This window comes from Tinamus guttatus, unplaced genomic scaffold, assembly GCF_059628265.1.
Source record: "Tinamus guttatus ecotype Peru unplaced genomic scaffold, ASM5962826v1 Tinamus_guttatus_pri_ptg000454l, whole genome shotgun sequence".
NCBI classification, from domain to species: domain Eukaryota; kingdom Metazoa; phylum Chordata; class Aves; order Tinamiformes; family Tinamidae; genus Tinamus; species Tinamus guttatus.
Genome location: NW_028288988.1, coordinates 12,156 through 36,513, shown reverse-complemented (window position 1 = coordinate 36,513; position 24,358 = coordinate 12,156). Strand labels below are relative to the sequence as shown.

The window sequence follows — 24,358 nt, the reverse complement described above, 5'->3', positions numbered from 1 at the left end:
CCCCGTCCCCCCCGGTCCCGGGTCCCCCCGCACCTGCCCCCACGTGCGCGCGGCGGCCGCGGCGCAGGCGCAGACGCGGTGGGCGGGGCCCGGCGGGGGCGTTGCCATGGGAGCGGCGCGGGGAGGCGGAAGCGGCGCCATGGGCGGCTCGGGCAGCCGGCTGCCGCGGGAGGCCCTGCGCGAGTACCAGGTGCGGGGGGACCGGGACCGGCACCGGGACCGGGGAGAGACCGGGGGGCACCGGGACCGGGGAGAGACTGGGGGCGGCACCGGGATCCGGGAAGAGATCGGGAGCGGCACCGGGATCTGGGATCCGGGGAGAGTTCGGGACCGGCACCGGGATCCGGGAAGAGATCGGGGGCAGGGGCAGCACCGGGATCGAGGGGCGGGCTGGCACCGGCGTGGGACCGGGGTCGCTTTGGGGGCTCGAGGGGTCCGCAGTCCGGTCGTGCTCCCGGTCTCGGTTTGGCCAGTGCTGCTGACCCGCGTGCTGGGCGCTCTCCACAGGAGCTGACGTTCCTGAGCAAGCAGGAGATCCTGCTGTGAGTGCCCGGCGACCGCGCGCTGCCCCCCACATCCCCGCTCCTGCCCCAGATCCCTGCTCCTGCCCCCAGATCCCCGTTCCTGCCCCCAGATCCCCGCTCCTGCCCCCTTGGCCCCTGCTCCTGCCCCCAGATCCCCGCTCCTGCCCTGCTCCCGACTGTTCCTGCCCTGCTGCCCTTCGTTCCTTGCCAGTCCCTGCCCTGCTCCCCTTGCCGCCCTGCTCCCCGTCCCCGTTCCTGCCTCCTGCTCCCTGCTCCTGCCCCGCTCTTTGCCCGCTCCTGCCCCGCTCCCGCCGTGCCTTGGCTCCGTGCCCACCCGGAGCGGCCCGCGCGGAGGCCCTGGCCGTCCCTGGCGCGGCTCCCGGGGCTCCTTTCCCACGTTCCCGAGCCGCGGGAAGCGAGCGGCAGGCAGGGAGCCCGGCTGGGCCTCCTCCCGGGGCACAGGGGGAGGCCGGTGCCGCCCCCGCAGCCCCCGCCGCCCCCGCAGCGCCTACGCGCGGTTCCGGGAGCTGCTGCCGGCCGAGCAGAGGGAGGCCGCCCGCTGCGCCCGCCTGCCCAAGAGCCGCGTCCTGGCGCTGCCCGAGCTGCGGGTACGTGCGGGGACGGGGACGGGGACGGGGTGACCGCCGTGTGCCGCTGCCCGCCCGTCACCCCGGCGGCGCCGCCAGGCCAACCCCTTCCAGCACCGCATCTGCCGCGTGTTCTCCACCGCCGAGGACGGCAGCGACAGCCTGTCCTTCGAGGACTTCCTCGACATGCTCAGCGTGTTCAGCGACGCCGCCACCGCCGACATCAAGTCCCACTACGCCTTCCGCATCTTCGGTAACGAGCGGGACGCCTGCCCGCTGCTGCGGGGATGGAGCGCGGTGCGGAGCCGGCGGCGCCCTCGCGCACGCGGCAGCTCCCCGTCCCCCGAGCGAGGGACGGAGCTTTCCTCTCCCCACAGACTTCGATGACGATGGGACTCTGGACAAGAAGGACCTGGAGCACTTGGTGAACTGCCTGACGGGGCAGGGCGAGGAGTCGCGGCTGAGCGACGCGGAGATGGAGCAGCTCATCCAGAACGTGAGCGCTGGCAGCCGGGGCACGGCCGCGCGGGCCCGGCCGCAGCCGCTCACGGCTCCCTCCCCGGCAGATCCTGGAGGAGTCGGACATCGACAAGGACGGCACCATCAACCTCTCCGAGTTCCAGCACGTCATCTCGCGTTCCCCCGACTTCGCCAGGTACTGCCCTCCCGCCGCGCCGCTCGTCCCTGCCCATCCGCAGGGTTTCCCGGCGGCGGCTCCGGGCCCCCCTCGAGGCAGCAGGGCCGGGCTCTGCTGTCCCGTGTGCGACAGCCAAGGGACCTCGGTCCTTGCTGGCTCTCCGGGAGCCTCCTCTGCCTGGACACGTGCCCGGCGGGCACAGGCCATGCAGCAGCACGGGGCGCAGAGCCGCTCGTGTCTCCCGCAGCTCCTTCAAGATCGCGCTGTGACGGCCCCGCGGCCCTTCGCAGAGCTGCTCCTCGGCCGCTCTTCCCGTCTCCAGACATTCCTCGTGCTGCAGCGGAGGCTCCTGCTCCGAAGCAGCCCAGTGCCTTAAGCCCAGCAGTGCCTTGGAGCGCAGGCGGCCCCGCGGCGCAGCGTCCCCAGCGCCGCCCTGGGCCTTGGCTCCCCCCAGCAAAGGGCGTTTCTTTCTCAAAGCAATAACAAAAGCAATAACCTGGCCGCAGGGCACGGTGCCACGGAGCCCCATGCGCCCCGGGACCCAGCACGGAGCCTGCAGAGCCTCTCCCCGCGCTCGGGGCCTGCCGCGACTTTCTTTCCCTTTCGTTCTTTCTTGCTCTCTTCTCGTCTTTCCCCTCCCTCGTGTCCCGGCCCTGCCGCTGGCTCGGGCTCAGCGGTGGCTGCTGCTCTGTGTTCCCGACAAAGGACAAATAAAGGGCTCGAGTTTCAGGCCTGGCCTTGCTGCGGACTCGGTGTCCCCTGCGCGGGGGCGGGATGGCCGCGGCCCAGGCAGGGGCCACGGCTCCCGTGGTGGGGCAGGTCCCTCTGGGGCCACCTCCTCCTCCTCATTGCGGCCAGGCCGGTCCCAGGGTGCTCTGCTGCTGCCGCACAAAGAGCCGGGCGCTCCCAAGCAAGCGGCACAAAGGAAAATCCAGGGCAGCGGCAGCCACCGCTGCTGGGGGCTCCCGGCGGCACCGGGGGACACGGCTGCTCCCGTGGCACCCTGCACCCCGCTGGGGGCTGGGCCGTGCGGGGCGGCGGGCGGACACACTGCAAAGGGGACACAGGGACTTTATATAAAAACCACAGACGTTTCTGCACACACACAGCGGGGCGCGCGGCGCGTCCCCCGCCGCCCCCGCGACACGATTCACATTTCCGACGTACGAAAACCGGCCCGAGCACGGGCAGGCCGAGCGCAGCCCCGCGGGGCGGCGCGGGGCGTCACAGTGACGGGGCCGCGGCCGCCCGTCGCGCTGGCCGCGGGCGTCGCGGTGCTGCGGGCGCTGCGGCGGCGCCTCGACGCGGCGCGCGGGGCCGTGCCCGCCGCGCGGGCTCAGCGGCGTCCCAGGGCTGGGCTCCGGCCCCTCACACCACCGAGTCCTGGATGTCGGAGCCCAGGCGCACGCGGGGCCGCGCGCTGGCCGGCGACACCTCCACGAGGCTGTCGCGCACGTGCAGGGGCCGCTTCTCCGACTCGGAGCAGGGCCGCGCGGCGCTGCCGGCCGCGCCGTGCTCGCGCAGCGCCTGGTAGCCCTTGTGCTCCGGGGCGGCGCTGGGCAGCCCGCCGCCGTTGAGCGGGAGGCTCTCGGCCGGCTTGCGCCGCGCGGCCTCGGCCGGCTCCAGCAGCGCCTTCATGCCGGCGCCGTGCCGCCGCAGCAGGAACAGCCCCAGGAGCAGCACGGCGGCGCCGAACAGCACGCACATCACCACGAACTCGGTCCAGTAGGTCTTGGCGCGCAGGCGGGCCGCGCCGCCGGCCGCCGCGGTGCTGCGGGACGTGCTGGCCGTCTGCGGCGCGTCGCGGCCGCCCGGCGCCGCCTCCGGCACCGCCACGCAGTAGCTGGCCATGAGCTGGCGGAAACCCTCCTCCAGCGACCAGCACTCGTAGGTGCCGGCGCGCTCGGGGCTGCCCACGAGCACCAGGGCGCCGTCGGGCAGCACCAGGTAGGAGGCGTTGACGGGCGCCCCGTTGTGCGCCCAGCGGCGCGTGGCCAGGTTGGACAGCAGCTGGCAGGGCAGCGGCCGCACCGCGTTGGGCGGCAGCCGCACCGCCTGGCACGGGGCGCCCGAGGCTGCGGGGGCGGCAGCGTCGGCGGGGCTGCCGGGAGCCGCTGCCACCCGCGGCTCCTGCCCGGCCCAGGCCCCGTCCCGAGCCCCGGCCCTTCTCCATCTCACCCCCATCCCCATCCCTGTCCTTGTTCCCATCCACATCCCTGTCTTTCTTTCCATCCCCATTTCTCTCCCCATCCCCATCCCTGTCCGTGTTCCCATCCACGTCTCTGTCTTTCTTTCCATCCCCATTTCTCTCCCCATCCCCATGCCTGTCCTTGTTCCCATCCCCATTCTGTCCATGTCACATCTCCATCTCATCCCCCTCCCATTCCCATCCCTGGCCCAATCCTCATGTCTGTCCTATCTCCATCCTGTATCTGTCCCAACCCCAACTGCACCTCTATTCCTGTCCCTTTCCCCATCCCCCTCAAATTCCCATTCTCCTCCATCCCCATTCTCGTCCTCTTCCCTGTCCATCCCTTGTCCATCCCCATTCCCACCCCTATCCCCATTCCCATCATCCCCATGCATCCCCATGCCTGTCCCCATCCCAATCCTTGTATTCTCCCTCTCCGCCCCCGTTCCCATCCCCGTCCTTGCTCCCGCGCTCCCGGGACCCCGCGGGCAGGCGCTCACCTGGGGGCTGCAGCACGCGGGGCCGGGGCTGCGACGCGTTGGGCAGGCGGCAGAGCCGCTCCGTGTCCGCGCCCTCCACGTCCTGCGCCCAGAGCCTGCGACACAGGGGTCGGGGTGGCGGGGACAGCACACGGGGACGGGGGGCAGCAGGAACCGCTGCAGGGATGGGGGGCAGCAGGAACCGCTGCAGGGGACAGCGGGGACAGCACAGGGGGCCGGGGGCGGCACGTGGGGCCGGGGGCAGCACTCACTGCGCGTGCGCGCGGGGGCCGGGGGGCAGGCGGCGGCAGGCGCCCCGGCCCCACGCGCAAAAGGGGTCGCGGGCCAGCACGCACTCGCCGCAGCTGCGGTACAGGCTGCAGTTGGCGAAGGGCACCTGGGCCACGGCGTCGTAGGAGGCCGCGTAGAGCAGAGCCTGCGGGGCAGAGCGGGTCAGCGCCGCGGTGCTCCGCAGCGGGGCCGGGCCGAGCCCCCGCGCGTGCTCGTGCCTGTGGCGGGTCCAGCAGCAGCTGCAGCACGGGCTGCCCGGCGCGGAAGACGCGGATCTCCTCGATGATGTGCACCTTGCGGCTCACGCGCACCGCCTTGTGCAGCCGCCCGTCGTCTGCGGGGCGAGCGCGGCGCTGAGCGGGGCCGGCGCGGGCGGCACTGGCCCCTGCCCGCCCCGCCGCCCGCACGCACCGGTGCCCAGGAAGAGGACGTCGTAGGTGCCGCGCAGGCCCTGCGCGCGGTGCACGCCGATCTGCAGGTAGCGCACGCGGCTCTGCAGCAGCAGCGGCTGGCTCCGCACCGCGCTGTCCATCAGGAAATGGTCCTTGACGAAGTTCAGCACCCGGTCCGGCATCTGCAGCGACGAGTTGATGCGCAGGTGCCGCGTGCGGCTCGTGATGCACTGCAGGGACAGCGGCGCTGGGACGGGGCGCGCGGCGGCACCGGGGGCGCGCGGCGGCACCGGGGACACCCCGCGCCCGTCCCGGGACGAGGCACGTACCGAGCCCGGCCGCGGCTCCGGCACGGGGCTGGTGTCCGTGTACCACTGCTGCGTCTCGCGGTTCACCTCCTTGTAGAGGCCGGCGAAGGCGCCCTGCACGCTGCGCATGGGGAAGGCGCACACGGCCGAGCCGCCCAGGCCGCCCTTGCTCCTGCGGGCGAGCGCGGGCGCGTGAGGCGCCGCGGAGCCCCCGCGGCCCCGGCGAGCCCCGCGGCCCTCACCACTGCGACGTGAACACCCCGTAGAAGAGCGTCTCGCGCCAGCGCTGCTCTCCCGGCGTGAGCGCGAAGACGCCCCGCAGCACGTTGAAGGGGAAGCCGTCGTCCGGGTGCGAGCAGAGCAGCTGCGCCTTCAGGAAGGTCGTCCAGCGCCGCTGCAGCACGCGCTCGCCGCCCTGGTCCCCCTGCAGCGCCGCAGCGTCAGCCCCAGCCCGCAGCGGGGACCCCAGCAGCCCCCGGCCACCCCGACAGCAGGGCCAGGCAGGGGGTGCAGCGGCGGGGATGCAGGGGGGCAGAGGATGCAGTGGGGGGGTTGCAGCAAGGTGGGGGGGATGCAGCGAGGCGCAGGGGTGCAGCGAGCTGGTGCTGCATCCTGGGCCGGGCGCTGCCAAGCCGGGACCTTGCAGCAGTTGCCAGCAGAGGCCGATCCCTTCCCAGGGCTACGGGATGCGGTGGGACAAGGGCAGGCGGGATAGAGGGGCCCTCCCCGGGCCCCGCTCGCCGCAGCCCCACCTTGCACACGCGGGCGATGCGTGACACGATGGTGTTCTCAAAGTAGTCGAACTCCTTGCCGGTCTCGCTGAAGAAGAAGTAGATCTTGTCGTCGTCACCCTCGGGGTTGCCCGCGGGGAGGCTCTCCCGCAGGTAGGCTGAGCCCACGAAGACGGGGTCTGGGGGCACAGGCACCGTGAGCACCGCGCTGAGCGCCCGAGGCTCCGCGACGGCTGCCACGGGTGTGCACAGCCCCCAGCCTGCATGCACAGCGCCTGTGCTTCATGCACAGCACCATGCCTCATATGCATCCATCCTGCATGCATCTTGCATGCACAGCACCTGTCCTGCTCGCGTGGTGCCCATCCCACATGCGCCATCCCACACATACCACAGCCAACGCGCTTGCACAGAGCCTGTCCTGCACGCACGTGCAGCACCTCTCCCACGCTCACACGCCTCCCACGTGCACGGGGTCCGTCCTGCACCCGCCATGCGCCTCCCCGCTGCAGGCAGGCACTGCCCTGACCCGCACCAGCCCCTGCCAGTTAAGGGAATTCTCCGCACCCTGCAGCCAGTTGAGGGAATTCTCTGTCTTGAGGGAGATGCGGCTCTCCTGGCTCCGGTAGATGGTGGGCTCGTTGCCCTGGAAGTTGCTGACGGTGCCAGCGTAGAGCTCGCCATCTGCGGGAGACGAGTGCCCGCTGGGACCCGCTGCGGCGCCTGCCCGGCTGCAGCGCGGCGCCCCGGCACGGCGAGCCTTACCGACCATGACGGCCGTGGACTTGTACTCAGGGTCGAAGGGGCAGCGGCCCTTGCCGTCCTCCAGCAGCGGCTTCCCCGACGCGTCCCGCTCCAGGCTGAAGCTCTGCACGTCCTGCAAGGCGAGCGGTGCTGAGCAGCGCCGGGGCCGCCCGTGTCCCTGCGGCCGGCCCGGCCGGAGCGCGGCCGGCTCACCACGTAGGCGCAGGCGGGGCTGAACGCGCAGGTGCCGCACGTGTACAGGTGGGTGCTGTTGAGCCGCAGCAGCATCTTGATGTAGTTGTGACAGTCCCGCTGCGGAGAGGCGGAGGAGCGCGCTGAGCGCGCGGCCCCAGGCTGGCCCGAGCCCGGCCCCGGCCCCGCCGCGGGGCTCACCTGCGGGTCCTTGCCCTTGAACACGCACTGCCTCTTCTTCTCGGTGTCCGCGCTCCAGGGCAGCTGCAGAGAGCCGCGGTCAGCGGGGCGGCCACGCAGCTCCCATGTGCGGCACGGTGCCCGCGGTGCAGCACGCACGGCATGGGGCGCACGGCGCAGCGCACACGGCATGGGGCGCACGGCACAGCGCTCATGGCATGGGGCGCACGGCACAGCGCACACGGCACGGGGCACACGGCACGGGGCTCATGGCATGGGGCGCACAGCGCAGCACGCACGGCATGGGGCGCACGGCACGGCGCTCATGGCATGGGGCGCATGGCGCAGCACGCACGGCACGGCGCTCATGGCATGGGGCGCACGGTGCAGCACGCATGGCACGGGGCGCATGGCATGGGGCGCATGGCGCAGCACGCACGGCACGGCGCTCATGGCATGGGGCGCACGGCAAGGCGCTCATGACACGGGGCGCACGGTGCAGCGCGCACGGCTGCGCGGGGCTGCACTCACCCTGCGGACCAGCGGCCCCGGCTCGAAGCGGCTGGTGTTGACGGCCAGCAGCACCTCGCGCGCCCCCAGGTAGAGGGTGCCGCCGTCAGGGCTCAGCAGCAGCGCCGTGACGTTGGTGACGCCGGGCGCCTCGAACCGCTGCACCGCCCGCTCGGGAGAGTCTGCCGAGGGAGAGCGGCAGCGTCGGCCGCAGCCCCGCGCAGGGACACGTCCCACAGTGCCTGTAGCCACGCGGCAGCCCGCAGCACGCAGGGCCTCGCAGTGCGTGGCCTTGGGGCACGCACGGCTCCGCGGTGTGCACAACTGTACAGTGCATCGGGCCTTGCAGTACCCGTCCTTGGGGCATGCATGGCTCCGCAGCAGGCACGGCTGTACGGTGCACAGGGCCTTGCAGCGCCCGGCCTCGGGGCTCCGCGGTGTGCACGGCCCCAGGGCGCACACAGCCGCATGCACGGGCGGGTGCAGCTGCAGAGCCCCGGGCTGCTCCTGCAGCTCGTGTCCTCGGGGCTCTCCCTGCGGCTGCCCCACGGCAGCTCCGCACACTTGGCCCGGGACGCACTGCGGTGCCAGGTACAACACACGGTGTCCGCGTCCCCAGCAGCAGCCAGGGCCAGGGGCAGTGCGGGAGCCTGGCAGTGCAGGAAGCGCCCAGCAGACCCCAGGGCGCATCGAGACCCACCCAAAACTCCTGCTCCAGCCACAAAAACAGGCAGGAAGCAGGTTTGGGATGGGGCTGGGTTGCTCGCAGCTCTCTCGCCGTTGAGCGGGGCCAGGGCTGGCACATGCGGGTCAGGCACATGTTGCATCGCGCCGCTGGTGAGTGGCGCACGGCCCCGGCATTGCCCGGGGCAGCGTTGGCACTTGCATCGTGCCTGGGAAGTTCTCCAGGAAGAACCCTGGGAATTGCCCTGGGAAACACGCTGGGAAGTGAACCCAGGGCTGCCGGTGCCAGGGAAGAGCCCCAGGCGCAGCTCCCCTGCACGGGCAGGAGGCCGGCGGTGCCACCGCTCACCTGGGCGGCGGGTGCGTGGGCGGCCGGGCCACGGAAGCCCTTCCGCTCCCGTCACGGGCGCTGAATCAGCGGGGCCGGCTGTGTCAGCGGGACGCGCGGCTGACTCACGCGGCCGCCTCCCGCGCCCGCCCGGCCAGGCCCCGGAGCTGGCCGCCCTCTGGCACGGCACGGCACGGCTCTGGTCAGCACGGACTGCATGGGCATCCAGCTCCGCCAGCCCCGAGCTGCTCCCACGTGGGCAGCGCTGCTGAAGCAGGGCCAGGATCGCCAGCCCCAGCAGCCTTTGCCCCATGCACATCCCTCGCACCCTGGTTCTACCCCGTGGCCTGCAGAGCCCTTGGCCCTGGCAGTGTCCTGCCCCGTGCACAGCCCTCGTGTCCCGGGGCAGAGCCCGTGCAGCCCCAGCTCCGTGTGCAGTTCCTGCCCCACGCACATCCCGCCGGCGCGGGGCTCATCCCGGCAGCGCAGGGCACAGCCTCCCGCCCCTGCGCAGCCCTCCCGGCGCAGGGAGCAGCTCCCGGCGCCCGTGCCCGCTGCCAGAGGGACCTGTCAGGACAGGACCTGCTTGTTCCAGACAAACCTGCTGGAGGCAAATCCAGCCGCTTCCAGGAGAGCAGCTTGCCCTGCTCCTCCCTCCCAGCCCACCACAGGCCCCACGCGGCCGTGCTGGATGCAGCTGCTCCATGGAGGGGCCGCCTGTGCCCCCCGCCAGCTCCCCACACCGGGACAATTCCACGGAGGGGGCCGCAACTGCTGCCTCGTCCGGCGGCCGAGTTCCAAGGAACTGCAGGGAGTGCTCCCAGACCCCGGCCAGCCACATCCTGGCCCAAACCCCTCACACGCTGCCGAGCTGGGAGCCCCTTGCACAGCCCCACTGCACCCCAGGGCAGTGCAGGGCACATGGGGACGCGCCGAGCACCCAGGCCACGCGGCTGGGACAGGAGCGGTGGCAGCCCCGGGCACAGGGTGCGCTGAGCCCCCCTGGCCGCCCAGCCCCATCCCACGCGGCCCACGGTCCCTGCCGCGGGACAGCGAGCCCCGGCTTGCCGGGCCAGGGTTCTGCAGGCTCAGCACTGCGGTGGCACAGGGCGTCCCCACGCTGGAGCCGCAGAGCCTCGGCCGCCCGCACCGGGGGCAGCTGCGGGACAGGGGGAGCAGCTCCCTTGGCTGCAACCTACGAGCTGTGCATGGCCCCCCCGCCAAACCCCGCGCCCGGAGCAGCACCCGGGCTCCCGGGGCGGCCGGTCCCGCGCGCAGCACTCACCGTAGGGCAGGCTCACCCGAGGCACCGGCTCCTGGGCCGCCGAGAGCAGCAGAGCCGCCAGCACCGAGTGTGCCACGACGGGCAGCGCCGGCCGCGGCGCCATGGCGGCCGGGCCGGGCCGGGCCGGGCCGAGCAGGGCACGGCCGGGCCGGGCCGGGCCGGGCCGGGCGCGGAGCCTCCGCCGCCTCCCGCGACGCCGCCGGGCGCTGCCGACCTGCGGGGGGAGAGCGGCTGAGCGGCCCGGCCCGGCCCGACGGCTCCCGCCCCGGCAGCCCCGGAGCCGCCCCGCGGCCCCGCCCCGGCGGCCCCGGCACCCGCCCTCGGGGGCCGGCCCGGAGCTGCCGCCCGCGTCCCGGCGGAGCCGGCCCCGGCCCCGGCCCCGCGAGCTGCCCCGGCAGCGCCGGCCAGCGGGGCGCAGCGCCGCGAGCTTCCCCCGCCGTGCCCTGCCCGGGGGACCCGGCAGCGCCCGGCTCCTTCCCTCCCGCCTCCTGCTTTGCCCCTCAGCCCACGGCAGCCTGGACGGGGCCTGTGCTTCATCCTGCCACCTAATTGCAGCCAGGGTCCCCCTCACCCCGCGCTGCCCCCCGCGGCGGAGAAGCCCCAGAAGAGCTCGGCATGAGATGCCAGCACCAGAGCTGCCGGCACGGGATGCTCCTCTCCCACAGCCCCCTTGGTGTCCCCCGTCGGCACCGCACACCCAGCACCGGGGGTGCCCGACATCCCAGAGCTCCGGTGCTGGGACGCAGGCAAGCGTGGGGCCGGCAGGGTCGAGGCCCTGGGGGCGGCACCGTGGGGCTGAGGGTCCCGTGCGGCCCCCCGGGAACTGCCCTGCTCCCTGCTGTTGCCACAGCAACGCGTTATTAATGACAGCTGCCTCTTTTGCCATGGCAACGCGCGGCCGAGGGGCTCCTCTCGGCTCCGCACCGGCAGCGCCCCTGGCCGCAGAGCCCCCCCGCGCCAGCCCGGCCCTACCTGGCACCGCGGCCCCAAGGCTCCCTCTGCTCCCAGCCCGGCTCCCTGCGGCTCCCGCGTCCCTTCCTGGGCCAGCAGCGCCCGGCTCCACCCCACCTTCCTTATCGGCAGGTACCCTTTGCCCAGGAAGTGCCGCCGCCAGGACGGGACATGGGACAGGGACAGGAGGGGGCTCCGCGTCTCAGGGCTGAGCCAGCAGCGTCCTGCACGGCACGAGTGTGCAGGGCCTCAGCCCCACGTGGGACCCCAGCAGGGCCTGCGCCTTTAAGTGGCTGCGTGTCAGCCCGTCCCTGGCCGCGCTGGCAGCCCGGGCTGTTGACAACAACCTCCCATTTCTCCCGCGGTCCCGCCGGCTGCCGGTGCAGGACATGCTGCCGTGCGCCCTGGCGTGTCCTGGCGCGGCCCTGCATGTGCCTGCATGCAGCCTCTGCGCCGCCCGGGCAGGGACGCTGCTCGGGGCCGAGGCCCTGCAGCCCGCACCAGGGAAGGGAGCCAGCGCGGGGCCACGTCCCACGCCAGAGCCCTTGGCCCTGCTCTGCACAGCGACGCGGGATTCCCGTGGGCTCGGCAGCGTGGGCGGCGCGCTTGCACCCGCACCTGCAGCCCTGTGCGCTGCCCGGTGCGTGCTGATTCACGCAGGTGCTCCCAGACCCTGCTGCTCCGCATGGCAGCCCTGGGACCCACACGCGTCCCACCGCAGCGGGGGTCCCTGCCGGCACCGTGCTGGGAGCGCATGGCTGCTCCTGCGGGACCACGAGCAACCCCCAGGCTGGCCCATGCATGAGGATGTGGGGTGAGCAGCACACACACGCACCAGCAACACAGAGACAGGTGCAGACAGTGTAGGCACTACGGTACCCTCAGACGAGCGCCCGGCATACACACACACCCCCTACACACGTAAACACAGGCACCGTGCCTGACTGTGCGCACACACCCTGTGCTGCAAACACCCGCACTTGGGAACACCCGGCCACCCCACTCCACGCAGCGCTGGCTCCAGCCGCAAACGCAGCCCTGGCTGCTCCTCTGCCCACACGCACAAATGTACGTGCACACGCACCCCGCACGCCGTGCGCGCAGACCCGCTCCCACGCAGCACCCCCTGCACGACCCCGCCCGGGCACAGCCCCTGCACACGCGCCCGTGCACACGCACCCCCCCCCGTGCACACGCACCCCCCGTGCACACGCACACCGTGCACAGCGTCGCGCACATCCCCGCGCCCCCCGCCTTGCGCGGGCTCCGTGCACGTTTGCTCGCACGCACACGCGCCTTCTCGCGCCCGCAGCCCGCACAGCCCCGTGCACACGCGCGCCCGCCTCGCGCGGCCCTGCTCACACTCACGCTCACACTCACGCTCACGCTCACGCCCCCCGCCCGCTCTTACCGGCTCGGCGGCGGCGGCGCGGGCGGCTCCGGGGCTCCCCCCGGCGCAGGGCGCGGGCGGCTCCGGCGGCTCCCGCTCCCCGCCCGCCGCGCGCAACAAAGGGCCGCGCCGCCCCCGGCCCCGCGCCGCCCCCGGCCCGGCCCGGCCGCAGCCCCGCCCGCCGCCCGCCCCGCTCCGCCCCGCCGGGGCTGCGCAGGGGGGTCCTGCTCCGCCGGGGGGCCGGGGCCGCGGGGCAGAGCGGGGGGCAGGAGCCGTGGGGCAGAGCGGGGGGCAGGAGCCATGGGGCAGAGTGGGGGGCAGAGCGGGGGGGCAGAGCGGGGGGCAGAGCCGGGGGCTCTCTGCGGCCAGGGGGCAGGAGCCGGGGGGCAGCCCTGGCTCGGGGGAGGGATGGGGAGGCAGAACTGGGGAGGCTCCTGGCCCAGGGTGCAGGACTCCGGAGCGGGGGGGACATTCCTGGCTCCAGGATATAGGAGCAGCCCCCCGGCTCCAGCTCAGGGAGAGCCCAGGGTGCTGGGGCTGGGAGGGGATCACCCATTTGGGGTGCCCCTGCCCTGGATGTGGGAGCTCCAGCCCTGGGTGTTTCTGGCCCCGGGTGGGGACACTGGCCCTGGGTGCTGGCCCTGCAGCCCCTCTCTTGTGAGGACGGGGACGGGGCTGTGTGGGGCGAGGGTTGGGGTGTCAGTGCTGCAGCAGGTGCAAGGACTCCCGTGCCCGTCCCCAGTGCCATCCCGGGCAGCTCTGCCAGGTCCTGGTGGTGCACGTGGCTCCGGGTGCTTTGGGAGGCGCCTGCCTCAGGCATCTCCATGAGGTTCTTGTGGTGACACCCGCTGCGGGCGTTTTGGGGTGACACGTGGCTCCCGGCAGCCCCGCGGTGCCTCCCTGCCCCAGGCTGCTGCCAGCGCCCGCGGGGCCGGGCAGGGGCAGGCGGCCGGCGCCAGCGCTGCAGCTCCCTCCCCACGGCCGGCGCTGCCCGTCCTGACCCTGCGGCCCGGCCTGCCTGTCCCCACCGCGGCCGCGCCACGTCCCCGAGCGCTGCCATCTGCTCACCCGGACAGCGAGCCATGGGCAGCTTCGTGACATGCGGCCCCACAGGGTCCCCTGCCCACCACGGTGCTGGCACCCGTGGGGACCCACCGCTGTCCAGCACCCAGCTGGAGGGGTGGGATGGGGATGGATGGGGATGGATGGAGATCGGGATGGATGCAAATAGGGATGAGTGGGGATGGGCAGGGATGGATGGACGGGGTCCCCGCACCGCTGGGTGCGTGTCCGGCATGCCGAGGGCTGCAGGAGCGGAGCTGCGGGCTGTGCCCGTCCTGCTCGTGGGGCGCAGGTGCCACGTCCCTGATGCTGGCAGGCGCAGGGGGCTGCTCCCCGAAACCCCGTGCATGTTGTAGCTCTAAATGGCTCCCTGTCACCCCTCGGCCATGCTGTCCTGGCCGTGCAGCCCCTGCTGTGCAAGCACCCAGGAAGGTGCCAGTGCGCAGGGGCTGCACCCCCTGCCCTGCTCCGGTGCCAGATGCGCTGGATCCAGAGCTCTGCCGGCCACGCAGCCACCCACAGGGACAGCGAGGCCGGGTCCCCCGTGTCCCCCGCCCGCACAGCCCTGGGGCGGGAGCTGGGGACGTGGTTTGGCAGCGCAGCCGCTGGCTTGGGCTGCGGCCAGGCCAGGCCTTTGTTTGAGACCAGCCCGGCCTGGGACGGTGCCACCCGGCCGCTCCGGCCATGCTGGCTGGTGTGACCTGGCGGGGACAGCGCGGTCACGGGGCGGCGCTGGCCGCCAGGCCCGGGGCAGCAAGGCCCGTGCAGCACCGGGGAGCAGCCGTGCCTGGGGCCGGGACAGAGGTGCAGCGCTGCAGGGACGCCTGCCACCACACCGGCTGGAAAACTGCAGATATCCAGGGAAAATTAGCACATCTATGGAGAAAACTGGCAGCTTCCAGGGGCATACCTGCAGCTTCCCAGAGCAAATTTGCACATTCCCAGAGCAACTTTGCACAGTCCTGGAGCACATCTGCCTATTCCCAGAGCAAATCCGAAGCTCCCTGAAACAAACGGCAGCTCCCTGCATTGGGTCGTGTGGCAGCTCCGGCACCAGTCCAGTCGGGCTGCGATGCCTCCTGTGGCCTCGCAGAGCTGGATCCCGTGGGGGTCGGTCCTGCCGCGGCAGGTCCCCATTCCACGGCAGTGTGGGATGCAGGGAAGCAGCCCGCTCCGGAATGGGGCTGCCGGGGCCGGCGCAGGGCGGCAGCGGGGGGCCCGGGCCCTGCACGGAGCCGCCTGGCCGCGGGCCTGCGCTCTGGTTAATGTTAGAGCGGGCGCACGTCAGCGCGGCCCCCCTGCGGGCGCCTCCCTGCCCGGGATCCGCCTGCCCCGCAGCTAAAAAAAGCCACTGGCACCGCGGCCAGCGGGATGCGGCCTCGGGCTCCGGGGCGCCAGGGCAGCGGGATGCACCGTGGGGGGGTTGGGAAGGGCGCCCCGGCCCCCCTGAGCCCCGGGCATGGGGTGCAGACCCCCCTGCCCCGCTCCGGGGCACGCGGCGCTGCCGGGCGCAGGGCCCTGCGTCACGGACCCGCTCGCTCCTATGCAGGGAAGTGGCGCCGGCGCCAGGCGCTCGGCTGCGCTGGCAGCTGCCCCGGTGCAGATGTCCAGGAGCCCGGGCCGGGGACAGCGGCCCTGGGGAGGGCAGTGCCAGGGGACACAGAGCCTGGGGATGCGGGACCTCGAGGGACGCCAACCCCCGAGGACGTGGGGCCCGGGGACGCGGGACCTGGAGGGACAGCCGGGAACGCGGGGCCAGCAGGGCCGAGGGGCGCCCGGGACTGCGGCCCCGGGAGGCCGCGGAGCGCCGGGGAACCGGAGCCCCCCGGCCCACGTGGGGCCGCCGGGAGCCCCCCGGGCCACGCGGAGCCCCGGAGCCGCCCCCGCCCCCCGCGCGGCCCCTCGGGGCGGCCCCGGCCGCACGTCGGGGGGCGGCGCCGGGGCCGGGGCGGAGCCGCCTCCCTCCCGCCGCCGCCGCCGCCGCCGCCGCCGCCGCCGTCCCGCCATGTCCCGCTGCCTCGGGGCCGCCGTCGCGCTGGGCCGCGCCGCCCGCCTGCCCCCCCGGGCCGCCCCCGCCGCCGCCACCGCGCTCGGGCCGGGCCCCGGCGCCCCGCGCCGCCACTGTGAGTGCGCGCGGGCCCCGGGACGGGGACGTGTCCTTGAGCGCGCGGGACGGGGCGGCGGGGCCGGCGGGGCCGCGAGCGGCAGCCGCGGGGGGCATCGGGTCCGGCGGGGTCCGAACCCGGCCCGGGCCCGGCGGGACCGCGCTGCGAGCCGGGCCCGGCCTCGACGGGGGGTCCGCGCTGCGAGCCGGGCCCGGCGGGGCCGGGGGGCGCTGTGACCCGGCGCGCGGTGCTGCCGCCGCGGCCCGGGCCCCGCGGGGTCGGGGCTGCGCCCGGGGCCTGAGCGGGGGGTTGCACCGAGAGGGGTCCCAGCCCCCCCGCGTGGGGCCCCACTCGGGTTTGGGCCCCTCAGGAGCTGCCCTCGAGCGGGGGGGCCGGCCCGTGCGGGGACAGGAAGGCCCCGCGCCCGCGGGCTGCGTGGGGGGCGGCGGGAGGTGACGGCGCCCGGGGGGTCCCGGCCCCGCACCGGAGCCCAGCGGCAGCCCCGGCGCCGGGGGCGGCTGCAGGGCCGGGGTGCCCGTGACACCCCCCTGCTGCCGCCCCAGATGCTGACAAGCGGATCAAGGTGGCCAACCCGGTGGTGGAGATGGACGGCGACGAGATGACGCGGATCATCTGGGCCTTCATCAAGGAGAAGGTACCGGCGCGGCGGGAGGACGCCGCGACCTGGCCCTGCGCGTGCCGGCCGGGCGCCGCGCGGTGGCTCCCGCCCAGCGCTGACGTCGGCCCGGTCCCACGGCGTCCCCTTCCCTCCCGCCGTCCCCCTGCAGCCCGCGCGGTGCCACGGGTGCTGCCGTGCCCGTTGCAGCCCGTGCGGGCTCCGTGCCCGCGGCACCCGCGGCGTTAGCGCGTGCGGAACCGCCGGCCCGTCCCCCGCGGCCCCCCTGGCTCCGTGCGTGCGCAGGAAGCAGCTGCCTCTGCCGAGCACCTTCCGCCGGGGCCGCACGGGGAGGCCTCGGCCGGCGGCGGCGGCGGCGCCGGGGCCGTCCCTGCGGGTGCCGGGCTGCTCCCGCCGCGCTGACGCTGCCCCCGCTCCGCCAGCTCATCCTGCCCAACGTGGACGTGCAGCTGAAGTACTTCGACCTGGGGCTGCCGCACCGCGACAAGACGGATGACCAGGTCACCATCGACTCGGCGCTGGCCACGCAGAAGTACAGCGTGGCCGTCAAGTGCGCCACCATCACGCCCGACGAGGCCAGAGTGGAAGGTGGGAGCGGGTGGCCGCCCCGCTGGGACACGGATGCGGCATTCCCGGGGGAAAGGGCTCCGCCTGGGAGCTGGCTGGGCAGGGGGTCCTGGGCTGGGGTCTGACCCCCGCCCGCCGCAGAGTTCAAGCTGAAGAAGATGTGGAAGAGCCCGAACGGGACGATCCGCAACATCCTGGGCGGCACGGTGTTCCGGGAGCCCATCATCTGCAAGAACATCCCTCGCCTGGTGCCCGGCTGGAACAAGCCCATCACCATCGGCCGGCACGCGCACGGCGACCAGGTGCGCGAGTGTGGCGGGCGCGCGGCGGCGCGGGGCTCCCGCAGGCGCCAACCCCGCGCTGCTCCCCGCAGTACAAGGCCACCGACTTCGTGGTGAACAAGTCCGGCACCTTCAAGATGGTCTTCACGCCCAAGGACGGCAGCGCGGCGCGCGAGTGGGAGGTGTACAACTTCCCCGGGGGCGGCGTGGGCATGGGCATGTACAACACGGACGAGGTGAGGGCGGCTCCGCGCCGGGACGCTCCCCGCGCACGGCCGCGGCCCGGCTCACCGGGCGCTTTGTCCGCAGTCCATCTCGGGCTTCGCGCACAGCTGCTTCCAGTACGCCATCCAGAAGAGATGGCCGCTCTACATGAGCACCAAGAACACCATCCTCAAGGCCTACGACGGGCGCTTCAAGGACATCTTCCAGGAGATCTTCGACAAGTACGGACCCTCGCGAGCGCCCGTGCGGGCTCTGCAGCCCGGGTGCTCCCTGCGCATCCCTGGGACGGGGCTCGGAGCAGGGTGACGGGCGCGGGGGCACCTGGTGTGACACGGGCACCCCGTGCTGCCCGGCTGACGCCAGCCCTCCCCGCCAGGCACTACAAGACGGACTTCGACAAGCTGAAGATCTGGTACGAGCACCGCCTCATCGACGACATGGTGGCCCAGGTGCTGAAATCTGCGGGGGGCTTCGTGTGGGCTTGCAAGAACTACGACGGCGACGTGCAGTCTGACATCCTGGCGCAAGGTGGGGCGGCCGTGACGGGCAGCGCCGCGCGCTCCCTCCTGCCGCAGGGCCTGACCCCCGTCCCGCTGCAGGTTTCGGCTCCCTGGGCCTCATGACCTCGGTGCTGGTGTGTCCGGACGGCAAGACCATCGAGGCGGAGGCGGCGCACGGCACCGTCACCCGCCACTACCGCGAGCACCAGAAGGTGGGTGACCCCGTCCGCAGCGCCGCGCCGGCGCCGGCCGCGCGCAGCCGCTGAGCGTCCACCCCGCAGGGCCGGCCCACCAGCACCAACCCCATCGCCAGCATCTTCGCCTGGACACGGGGCCTGGAGCACCGGGGCAAGCTGGACAGTAACCCCGAGCTGATGAAGTGAGTGCGGGGCCGGGGCTGCAGCGATGGGGGCTGTGGGGGCTGCAGGGGCTGCAGGGATGGGGGTTGTGGGGGCTGTGGGATCGGGGGCTGCGGGGCTGGAGCTGTGGGGCAGGGAGCTGTGGGGCAGGGAGCTGTGGGGTCGGCGCTGGGCGCTGCAGGGTGGGAGCTGTGGGGCAGGGGGCTGTGGGGCTGCGGCCTGAGGGCTGTGGGGGCTGCGGGACGGTGAGCTGTGGGGTGTGGGGCTGCAGGGCATGGGGCTGCAGGGCTGTGGGGCAGGGGGCTGTGGGGCGGTGGGAACCACCTCCCGGCGGTGCCGGGCTCTGTCTGGCGGCCCCGGCGCGGGGGGCCCCGCGGTGCCGACGTGGCGGGCGGCGCGCGGTGGCCTTTGGCCTTTGGCCTCGGCGCCGGCCCCGCGGGCGCCGCGCGTGACCCTGCGCTCGGCAGGTTCGCGCAGACGCTGGAGAGGGTCTGCGTGGAGACCGTGGAGAGCGGCACGATGACCAAGGACCTCGCGGGCTGCATCCACGGGCTGGCCAAGTAAGCGCGGCCGCGGGGCACGGGGACACGGGCAGGTCGGCCCCGGGATGGCCCCGGCGGCCGCGGAGCACCCACGGGCCCGGCGCGTCTCCTCGGCCCCTCTGCGTCGCGGTGCTCCCCGCACGGGCAGGGGCGGCCGCAGCGGCGCCCGCAGCCCTCCCTGCCCTTCCTCGCAGCGTGAAGCTGAACGAGCACTTCGTGAACACCACGGACTTCCTCGACGCCATCAAGAACAACCTGGACAAAGCCCTGGGCAAGAAGTAGAGGGGCCCTTGGGGCCGTGCGTGCCGCCAGGCGTTTACCTCATTTCTAACCCGGTAGGGAGCCGTTGCCTTTAGCTCGCTGACTTGGCTCAGGAACTTTTGAAATGATTTTTATAAGCAGTTTTCCTACGAGTGTTTTTAGGGTATTTGTAGCAGGGGTGCTGTAGCAGGGGGGTTGGGGAAGGGCAATGTTTGCCGGGCTGTAATTTGTGTAACAGCTGCTGTCGCGGTGCCAACCGTAGCCATTAAACACGTGCCAGGCCCCGGCGCGCGCGGTGGACGGGGCGCGTGAGAGCTGCTGCCCCACACTGGCCCCACTGGGACAAGGGGGAGAGGGAATGAGCGGGACGTTCGGGACGAGCAGGACGAGCGGGACGGGGGAGCCGGGCAGGGGCTGAGCCCAGGGGAGCTCCGGCCCTGCCGTCCCGCTCCTCCCGGCGCCCCCGCGGCTCCCGCTCGGCTCCGTCACCGTCCCGGTGCCAGCGCAGCCCCCTCCGCGCGCGGCGGCACAGACCACACACGTTACACGGGGTTACAAAGAACATTGCTTAAAGGAAACTGAACTCAGTGAAAAGATAAATCCAACCACGCGGCACATCTGAAAAAAATAAATTACTTTCAAAATACCATCATTTGCTCAAGTTGAACAGGGTTTGCCTTCCTTTAAATACATTGCTCACTAAAGCTGCTCTGCTCCGAGCTGCTGCTTCCACCGAGCAATTCGTTTGTAAGAAAATATTCTGTGTGTGCCCTGTGGAGGCGGCGGCGGTCGTGCCGAGACGGCTCCGGCGCCGCGGGGCTCCGGCTGCTCCGCGGGGCTCCGGCTGCTCCGCGGCCGCGCGGGGGCCCAGGAGGTAGTTAGCGACGCCCGGGAGGAGCCTTCCCTTCCCTTCCCCTTCCCTTTCCCTTCCCCTCGCAGGACGGGAGCCCCAGCGGCTCCCGGGGGGCACGGGCAGGACCCCCCTGCGGCTCCCGGCCCCGTGGGACCCCCCGCCCCGTCCCGCGGCGCCGGCCGCGCAGCCGCCCCGCTACAACATGTTGTAATAGGCCATCTCCTGCATGGCCTGCTCCGTGAGCGCGTGCTCGGCCGCCGCGGCGCCCACCCCGCCGTACTCGAAGGAGCTCTCCTCCTCGTAGTCCTCCATCTCCGGCTGCCCGTCCAGCTCCGCGGGGTCCGTCCCGGCCAGCTCCATCATGGCATCTAGAACAGCGCGGGAAAGGACATGCGGCCTCTGCCCCACGGCTGCCCCACGGCTGCGGCGCGGGGGCAGCGCCGGCTGCAGAAGCAGGCTCTGCTCACACTGCAAAAAGGCATCCACAAATCGATCCCCAAAGACACCGAGTGCAGCCGGCACCTACCTTGGCTGTCCAGGCTGATGTCCATGACCCCGTGCTTGACCTTCATGTGCCGGCTCAGGTTGCCCTTCAGGTTGAACTTGCTGGAGCAGTAGGGACACTTGAAGGGCTTGCTGCCGGCGTGCAGGTGCATGTGGCCCAGCAGGTTGTACATGCGGTTGAAGGACTTCCCGCACACCTACGGACAGCGCTCCCATCAGCCAGGCCCGTTCCGCGCTCCCGGCAGCCGCTCCTGCCCCGGGGACCAGGTCAAACCTCCCTCCCGGGCTCCCCTGGTTATTCCCACGGGTTTCCAAGGCTAGTTGGCCGCTTCCCTCCTCCGCTCGGCTCCCACCCTTCCGCGGGAGGCCGGGAGGAGGCAGTGCTGCCGTTCGGGAGCTCCTGGCCGGCTGGAGCGGGCAGGCGCCGTCGCTCCCACCCGGCCCTTCCGTCCTCCTTCCCTCCCGGCCGCAGCTCTGAGCGGGAGCTGCAGCTCCGGCGAACGGGGACGGCAGCGCCAAGCGGCACCCGCTGCCGGCAACGCGCCCCAGGGAGCGGAGAGCAGGGCCGGGGCCGCCCCGCGGTACCTTGCACTTGAAGGGCTTCACCGGCGAGTGCACGATCATGTGCGTCTTGAGCGTCTGCTTCTGCACGAAGGTCTTGAAGCAGATGTGGCACTGGTAGGGCCGCACGCTGGTGTGGATGAGCATGTGCCGCTTCATGTTGGCCTGCAGCGTGAACTCGCGCCCGCACACCTCGCACTTGAACTCCTTCACGCCCTGCAAGGGCCACGCGGCGCGTGAGCAGGGGCAGCGCCGCGGCGCCCGCAGGGACCCTGCGCCCCGGCCACGGCGGGGGACATCCACCCCCCGGCTGCGCCTTCCCAAAGGGCGTCCTGCCTCCTCCTCCTCCTCCTCCTCGCGCCGGGCTGCAAGCTGCAGCCCTGCAGAGCGCCCTGCGCCCGCCCAGGACCCCCGGAGCTGCAGCGCTGCAGAGCGCCCTGTGCCCACCCAGGACCCCCGGAGCTGCAGCGCTGCAGAGCGCCCTGCGCCTGCTAAGGACCCCCAGGAGCTGCAGCGCTGCAGAGCGCCCTGCGCCCACCCAGGACCCCCGGAGCTGCAGCCCTGCAGAGCGCCCTGTGCCCACCCAGGACCCCGGGAGCTGCAGCCCTGCAGAGCGCCCTGCGCCCACCCAGGACCCCGGGAGCTGCAGCCCTGCAGAGCGCCCTGCGCCCCACCCAGGACCCCAGGAGCTGCAGCCCTGCAGAGCGCCCTGTGCCCACCCAGGACCCCCGGAGCTGCAGCGCTGCAGAGCGCCCTGCGCCCCGCCCAGGACCCCCGGAGCTGCAGCGCTGCAGAGCGCCCTGCGCCCGCTCAGGACCCCCGGAGCTGCAGCGCTGCAGAGCGCCCTGCGCCCGCCCAGGACCCCCGGAGCTGCAGCGCTGCAGAGCGCCCTGTGCCCACCCAGGACCCCCGGAGCTGCAGCCCTGCAGAGCGCCCTGCGCCCACCCAGGACCCCCCGGAGCTGCAGCGCTGCAGAGCGCCCTGTGCCCACCCAGGACCCCAGGAGCTGCAGCGCTGCAGAGCGCCCTGCGCCCGCCCAGGACCCCCGGAGCTGCAGCCCTGCAGAGCGCCCTGCGCCCACCCAGGACCCCAGGAGCTGCAGCCCTGCAGAGCGCCCTGCGCCCACCCAGGACCCCCGGGAGCTGCAGCGCTGCAGAGCGCCCTGCGCCCGCCCAGGACCCCCCGGAGCTGCAGCGCTGCAGAGCGCCCTGTGCCCACCCAGGACCCCCGGAGCTGCAGCCCTGCAGAGCGCCCTGCGCCCACCCAGGACCCCCGGAGCTGCAGCCCTGCAGAGCGCCCTGTGCCCACCCAGGACCCCGGGAGCTGCAGCCCTGCAGAGCGCCCTGCGCCCACCCAGGACCCCAGGAGCTGCAGCCCTGCAGAGCGCCCTGCGCCCACCCAGGACCCCCGGAGCTGCAGCGCTGCAGAGCGCCCTGCGCCCGCCCAGGACCCCCGGAGCTGCAGCGCTGCAGAGCGCCCTGCGCCCACCCAGGACCCCCGGAGCTGCAGCCCTGCAGAGCGCCCTGCGCCCACCCAGGACCCCCGGAGCTGCAGCGCTGCAGAGCGCCCTGCGCCCGCCCAGGACCCCCGGAGCTGCAGCGCTGCAGAGCGCCCTGCGCCCACCCAGGACCCCCGGAGCTGCAGCCCTGCAGAGCGCCCTGCGCCCACCCAGGACCCCAGGAGCTGCAGCGCTGCAGAGCGCCCTGTGCCCACCCAGGACCCCCGGAGCTGCAGCGCTGCAGAGCGCCCTGCGCCCGCCCAGGACCCCCGGAGCTGCAGCGCTGCAGAGCGCCCTGTGCCCACCCAGGACCCCCGGGACCCGCTGAGCTGCAGCTGCAGGAGCCCCCACGTCAGCCACCCGCACGGGGCCCCTCGCCGGCCCCCGGGACCCACCTTGTGCGTGAGCGAGTGCTGCTTGAGGTGGTGGATCTGGCTGAACTCCATGCCGCACTCGGTGCACACGAAGGGCCGCACGTTCTGGTGCTTCAGCATGTGGTTCTGTAGCTGGCTGCGGTAGTGGAAGGACTTGCTGCACTCGAGGCACTGGTAGAGCGTGGGCCCCTGGTGCGTGGAGAGGTGCCGCTTGAGCTGCGTGAGCGTGGGGAAGTCCAGGCCGCACTCGACGCACACGTGGCAGCGGCCGTGCTCGTGCTTCACCTCGTGCGCCTTGAGCTCGCTGGGGTAGGCGAAGCCGCGGCCGCAGAAGCGGCAGCTGTAGGGCTTGATGTCGCTGTGCAGCAGCATGTGCCGCTTGAGGTGGCTGGTCTGCGTGAAGGCCTTGCTGCACACCTCGCACTTGTGGGGCCGCGTGCCCTCGTGGGTCAGCAGGTGGGTCTGCAGGTGGCTGCTGCTTGAACAGCTTGTTGCAGTGCGGGCACGAGTGCGGCTTGATGCCGTTGTGGCCCAGGATGTGGGTGACCAGGTTGTACTTGGAGGTGTAGGACTTCTCGCACATGCGGCACTGCCAGCGCTTCTGGCGGTCGCCGGCCTCCACGAGGTACGAGTCGTCGATCTGCACGTTGATGTCCAGCCGGTCCAGCTGCGCCTTCTTGCTGCGCTCGCCGGGTGCCGCGGGCTCGGCGGCGCCGCGCCACGCGGGGCCCTGCTCGCTCTTGACGCGCTGCGGCGAGGCGGGCGCCGCGGCGGGGCCCGCGGTGTCGGCGTTGGCGTCGGCGCCGCGCGGCGCGCGGGGCTCGCGGCCGCCCCGCTCCAGCTGCAGCTCCTGGCGCAGGTGCCGCCGCAGGTGCCGCAGGCGCCGCGGCTTCCTGCCGAACGCGCCCAGGTCGATCATCTTGACGGCGCCGCCGGGCGCCGGCCTCTCGCGGCCGGGCTCCTCGTGCGCGCGGCCGCGCGGCGCCTCCTCCGCGGCGTCGCCGCCCGCCGCGGCCGCCTCCTCTCCCGCCTCCGCCTTCTCGCGCTTGATCTTGGGCACCAGCCGCACGGGCGGCCGCTTCCTGCGCCGGGCCTGCTTCCCGAGGGCCGGCTCGGCCTCCGCGGCCTCCTCCTCCGCGGCCTCCTCCGGCTCCGGCTCCGGCGTGCAGCCGCCCTCGGGCCCGCGCGGCCCCGGGGAGCTCCCCAGCCCGGGGAAGAAGCCGCCGGGGCTCACGGTGGCCCCGAACACCTCATTGTCGGCCACGAGGCCCAGCACGGCGGCCTGCGCCAGGGACAGCACCACCACGGCGTCCGTCTGCGTGGCGCTCTCGGCGAAGCGCTCCATGGCTCGGGCGGCTATTCCGGCATGGCTGCGGGCGAGAGCGGCGTCAGCTCCATGGGGCGCCCCACGGCTGCCCCACGGCCTCCCCACGGCCCCCCGGCACCCACAGAGCCCCGTGTCCCCGGGGGCCCAGCCTGGCACGGTGCCTGCACCGCGCTCTGCTCCGCGCTCTGCTCCGTGCTCCGCTCCGCACCCGCCTCGGAGCAGCTCCCCCGTTCACGGCGGGGAAGCGTGCGGGGAAGGGGACGCGCACGGTGACACTGCGGAACAGGGAGGTGGCCGC

The 24,358-nt window shown here is 73.4% G+C and overlaps 4 protein-coding genes across 4 annotated transcripts; 2 read left to right on the top strand and 2 right to left on the bottom strand.

Moving 5' to 3' along the window:
• Nucleotides 1-100: 100 nt before the first annotated feature.
• LOC148593141 (calcium and integrin-binding protein 1-like) lies at nucleotides 101-2,103 on the top strand. The gene is made up of 7 exons (XM_088532082.1): nucleotides 101-190; nucleotides 508-542; nucleotides 1,030-1,132; nucleotides 1,211-1,364; nucleotides 1,489-1,607; nucleotides 1,678-1,766; nucleotides 1,996-2,103. The coding sequence occupies exons 1-7, from the start codon at nucleotides 107-109 to the stop codon at nucleotides 2,015-2,017; spliced, it is 606 nt and encodes a 201-aa protein (XP_088388208.1). The 5' UTR covers nucleotides 101-106; the 3' UTR covers nucleotides 2,018-2,103.
• A 1,013-nt stretch (nucleotides 2,104-3,116) lies between these two features.
• LOC148593140 (semaphorin-4B-like) lies at nucleotides 3,117-10,187 on the bottom strand. Its single transcript, XM_088532088.1, has 14 exons — nucleotides 10,064-10,187; nucleotides 7,788-7,948; nucleotides 7,278-7,340; nucleotides 7,098-7,196; nucleotides 6,906-7,017; nucleotides 6,708-6,824; nucleotides 6,162-6,319; nucleotides 5,652-5,833; nucleotides 5,431-5,581; nucleotides 5,121-5,331; nucleotides 4,928-5,043; nucleotides 4,691-4,854; nucleotides 4,440-4,534; nucleotides 3,117-3,823 (listed from the first exon to the last, which is right to left on the bottom strand). The coding sequence occupies exons 1-14, from the start codon at nucleotides 10,164-10,166 to the stop codon at nucleotides 3,117-3,119; spliced, it is 2,439 nt and encodes an 812-aa protein (XP_088388214.1). The 5' UTR covers nucleotides 10,167-10,187.
• A 5,947-nt stretch (nucleotides 10,188-16,134) lies between these two features.
• On the top strand, nucleotides 16,135-19,083 carry LOC104573293 (isocitrate dehydrogenase [NADP], mitochondrial). The gene is made up of 10 exons (XM_088532086.1): nucleotides 16,135-16,226; nucleotides 16,631-16,796; nucleotides 16,917-17,077; nucleotides 17,149-17,292; nucleotides 17,366-17,502; nucleotides 17,658-17,809; nucleotides 17,881-17,993; nucleotides 18,063-18,160; nucleotides 18,608-18,700; nucleotides 18,877-19,083. Exons 1-10 carry the CDS (start codon nucleotides 16,176-16,178, stop codon nucleotides 18,962-18,964), a joined length of 1,203 nt encoding a protein of 400 aa, XP_088388212.1. The 5' UTR covers nucleotides 16,135-16,175; the 3' UTR covers nucleotides 18,965-19,083.
• An 893-nt stretch (nucleotides 19,084-19,976) lies between these two features.
• On the bottom strand, nucleotides 19,977-24,106 carry LOC104574560 (uncharacterized). Its single transcript, XM_088532080.1, is given in 5 exon segments — nucleotides 19,977-20,164; nucleotides 20,323-20,497; nucleotides 20,886-21,077; nucleotides 22,755-23,208; nucleotides 23,210-24,106. Coding segments are annotated over 5 exon segments (1,863 nt in total). The 5' UTR covers nucleotides 24,079-24,106; the 3' UTR covers nucleotides 19,977-19,991.
• Between the last annotated feature and the right edge of the window lie 252 nt (nucleotides 24,107-24,358).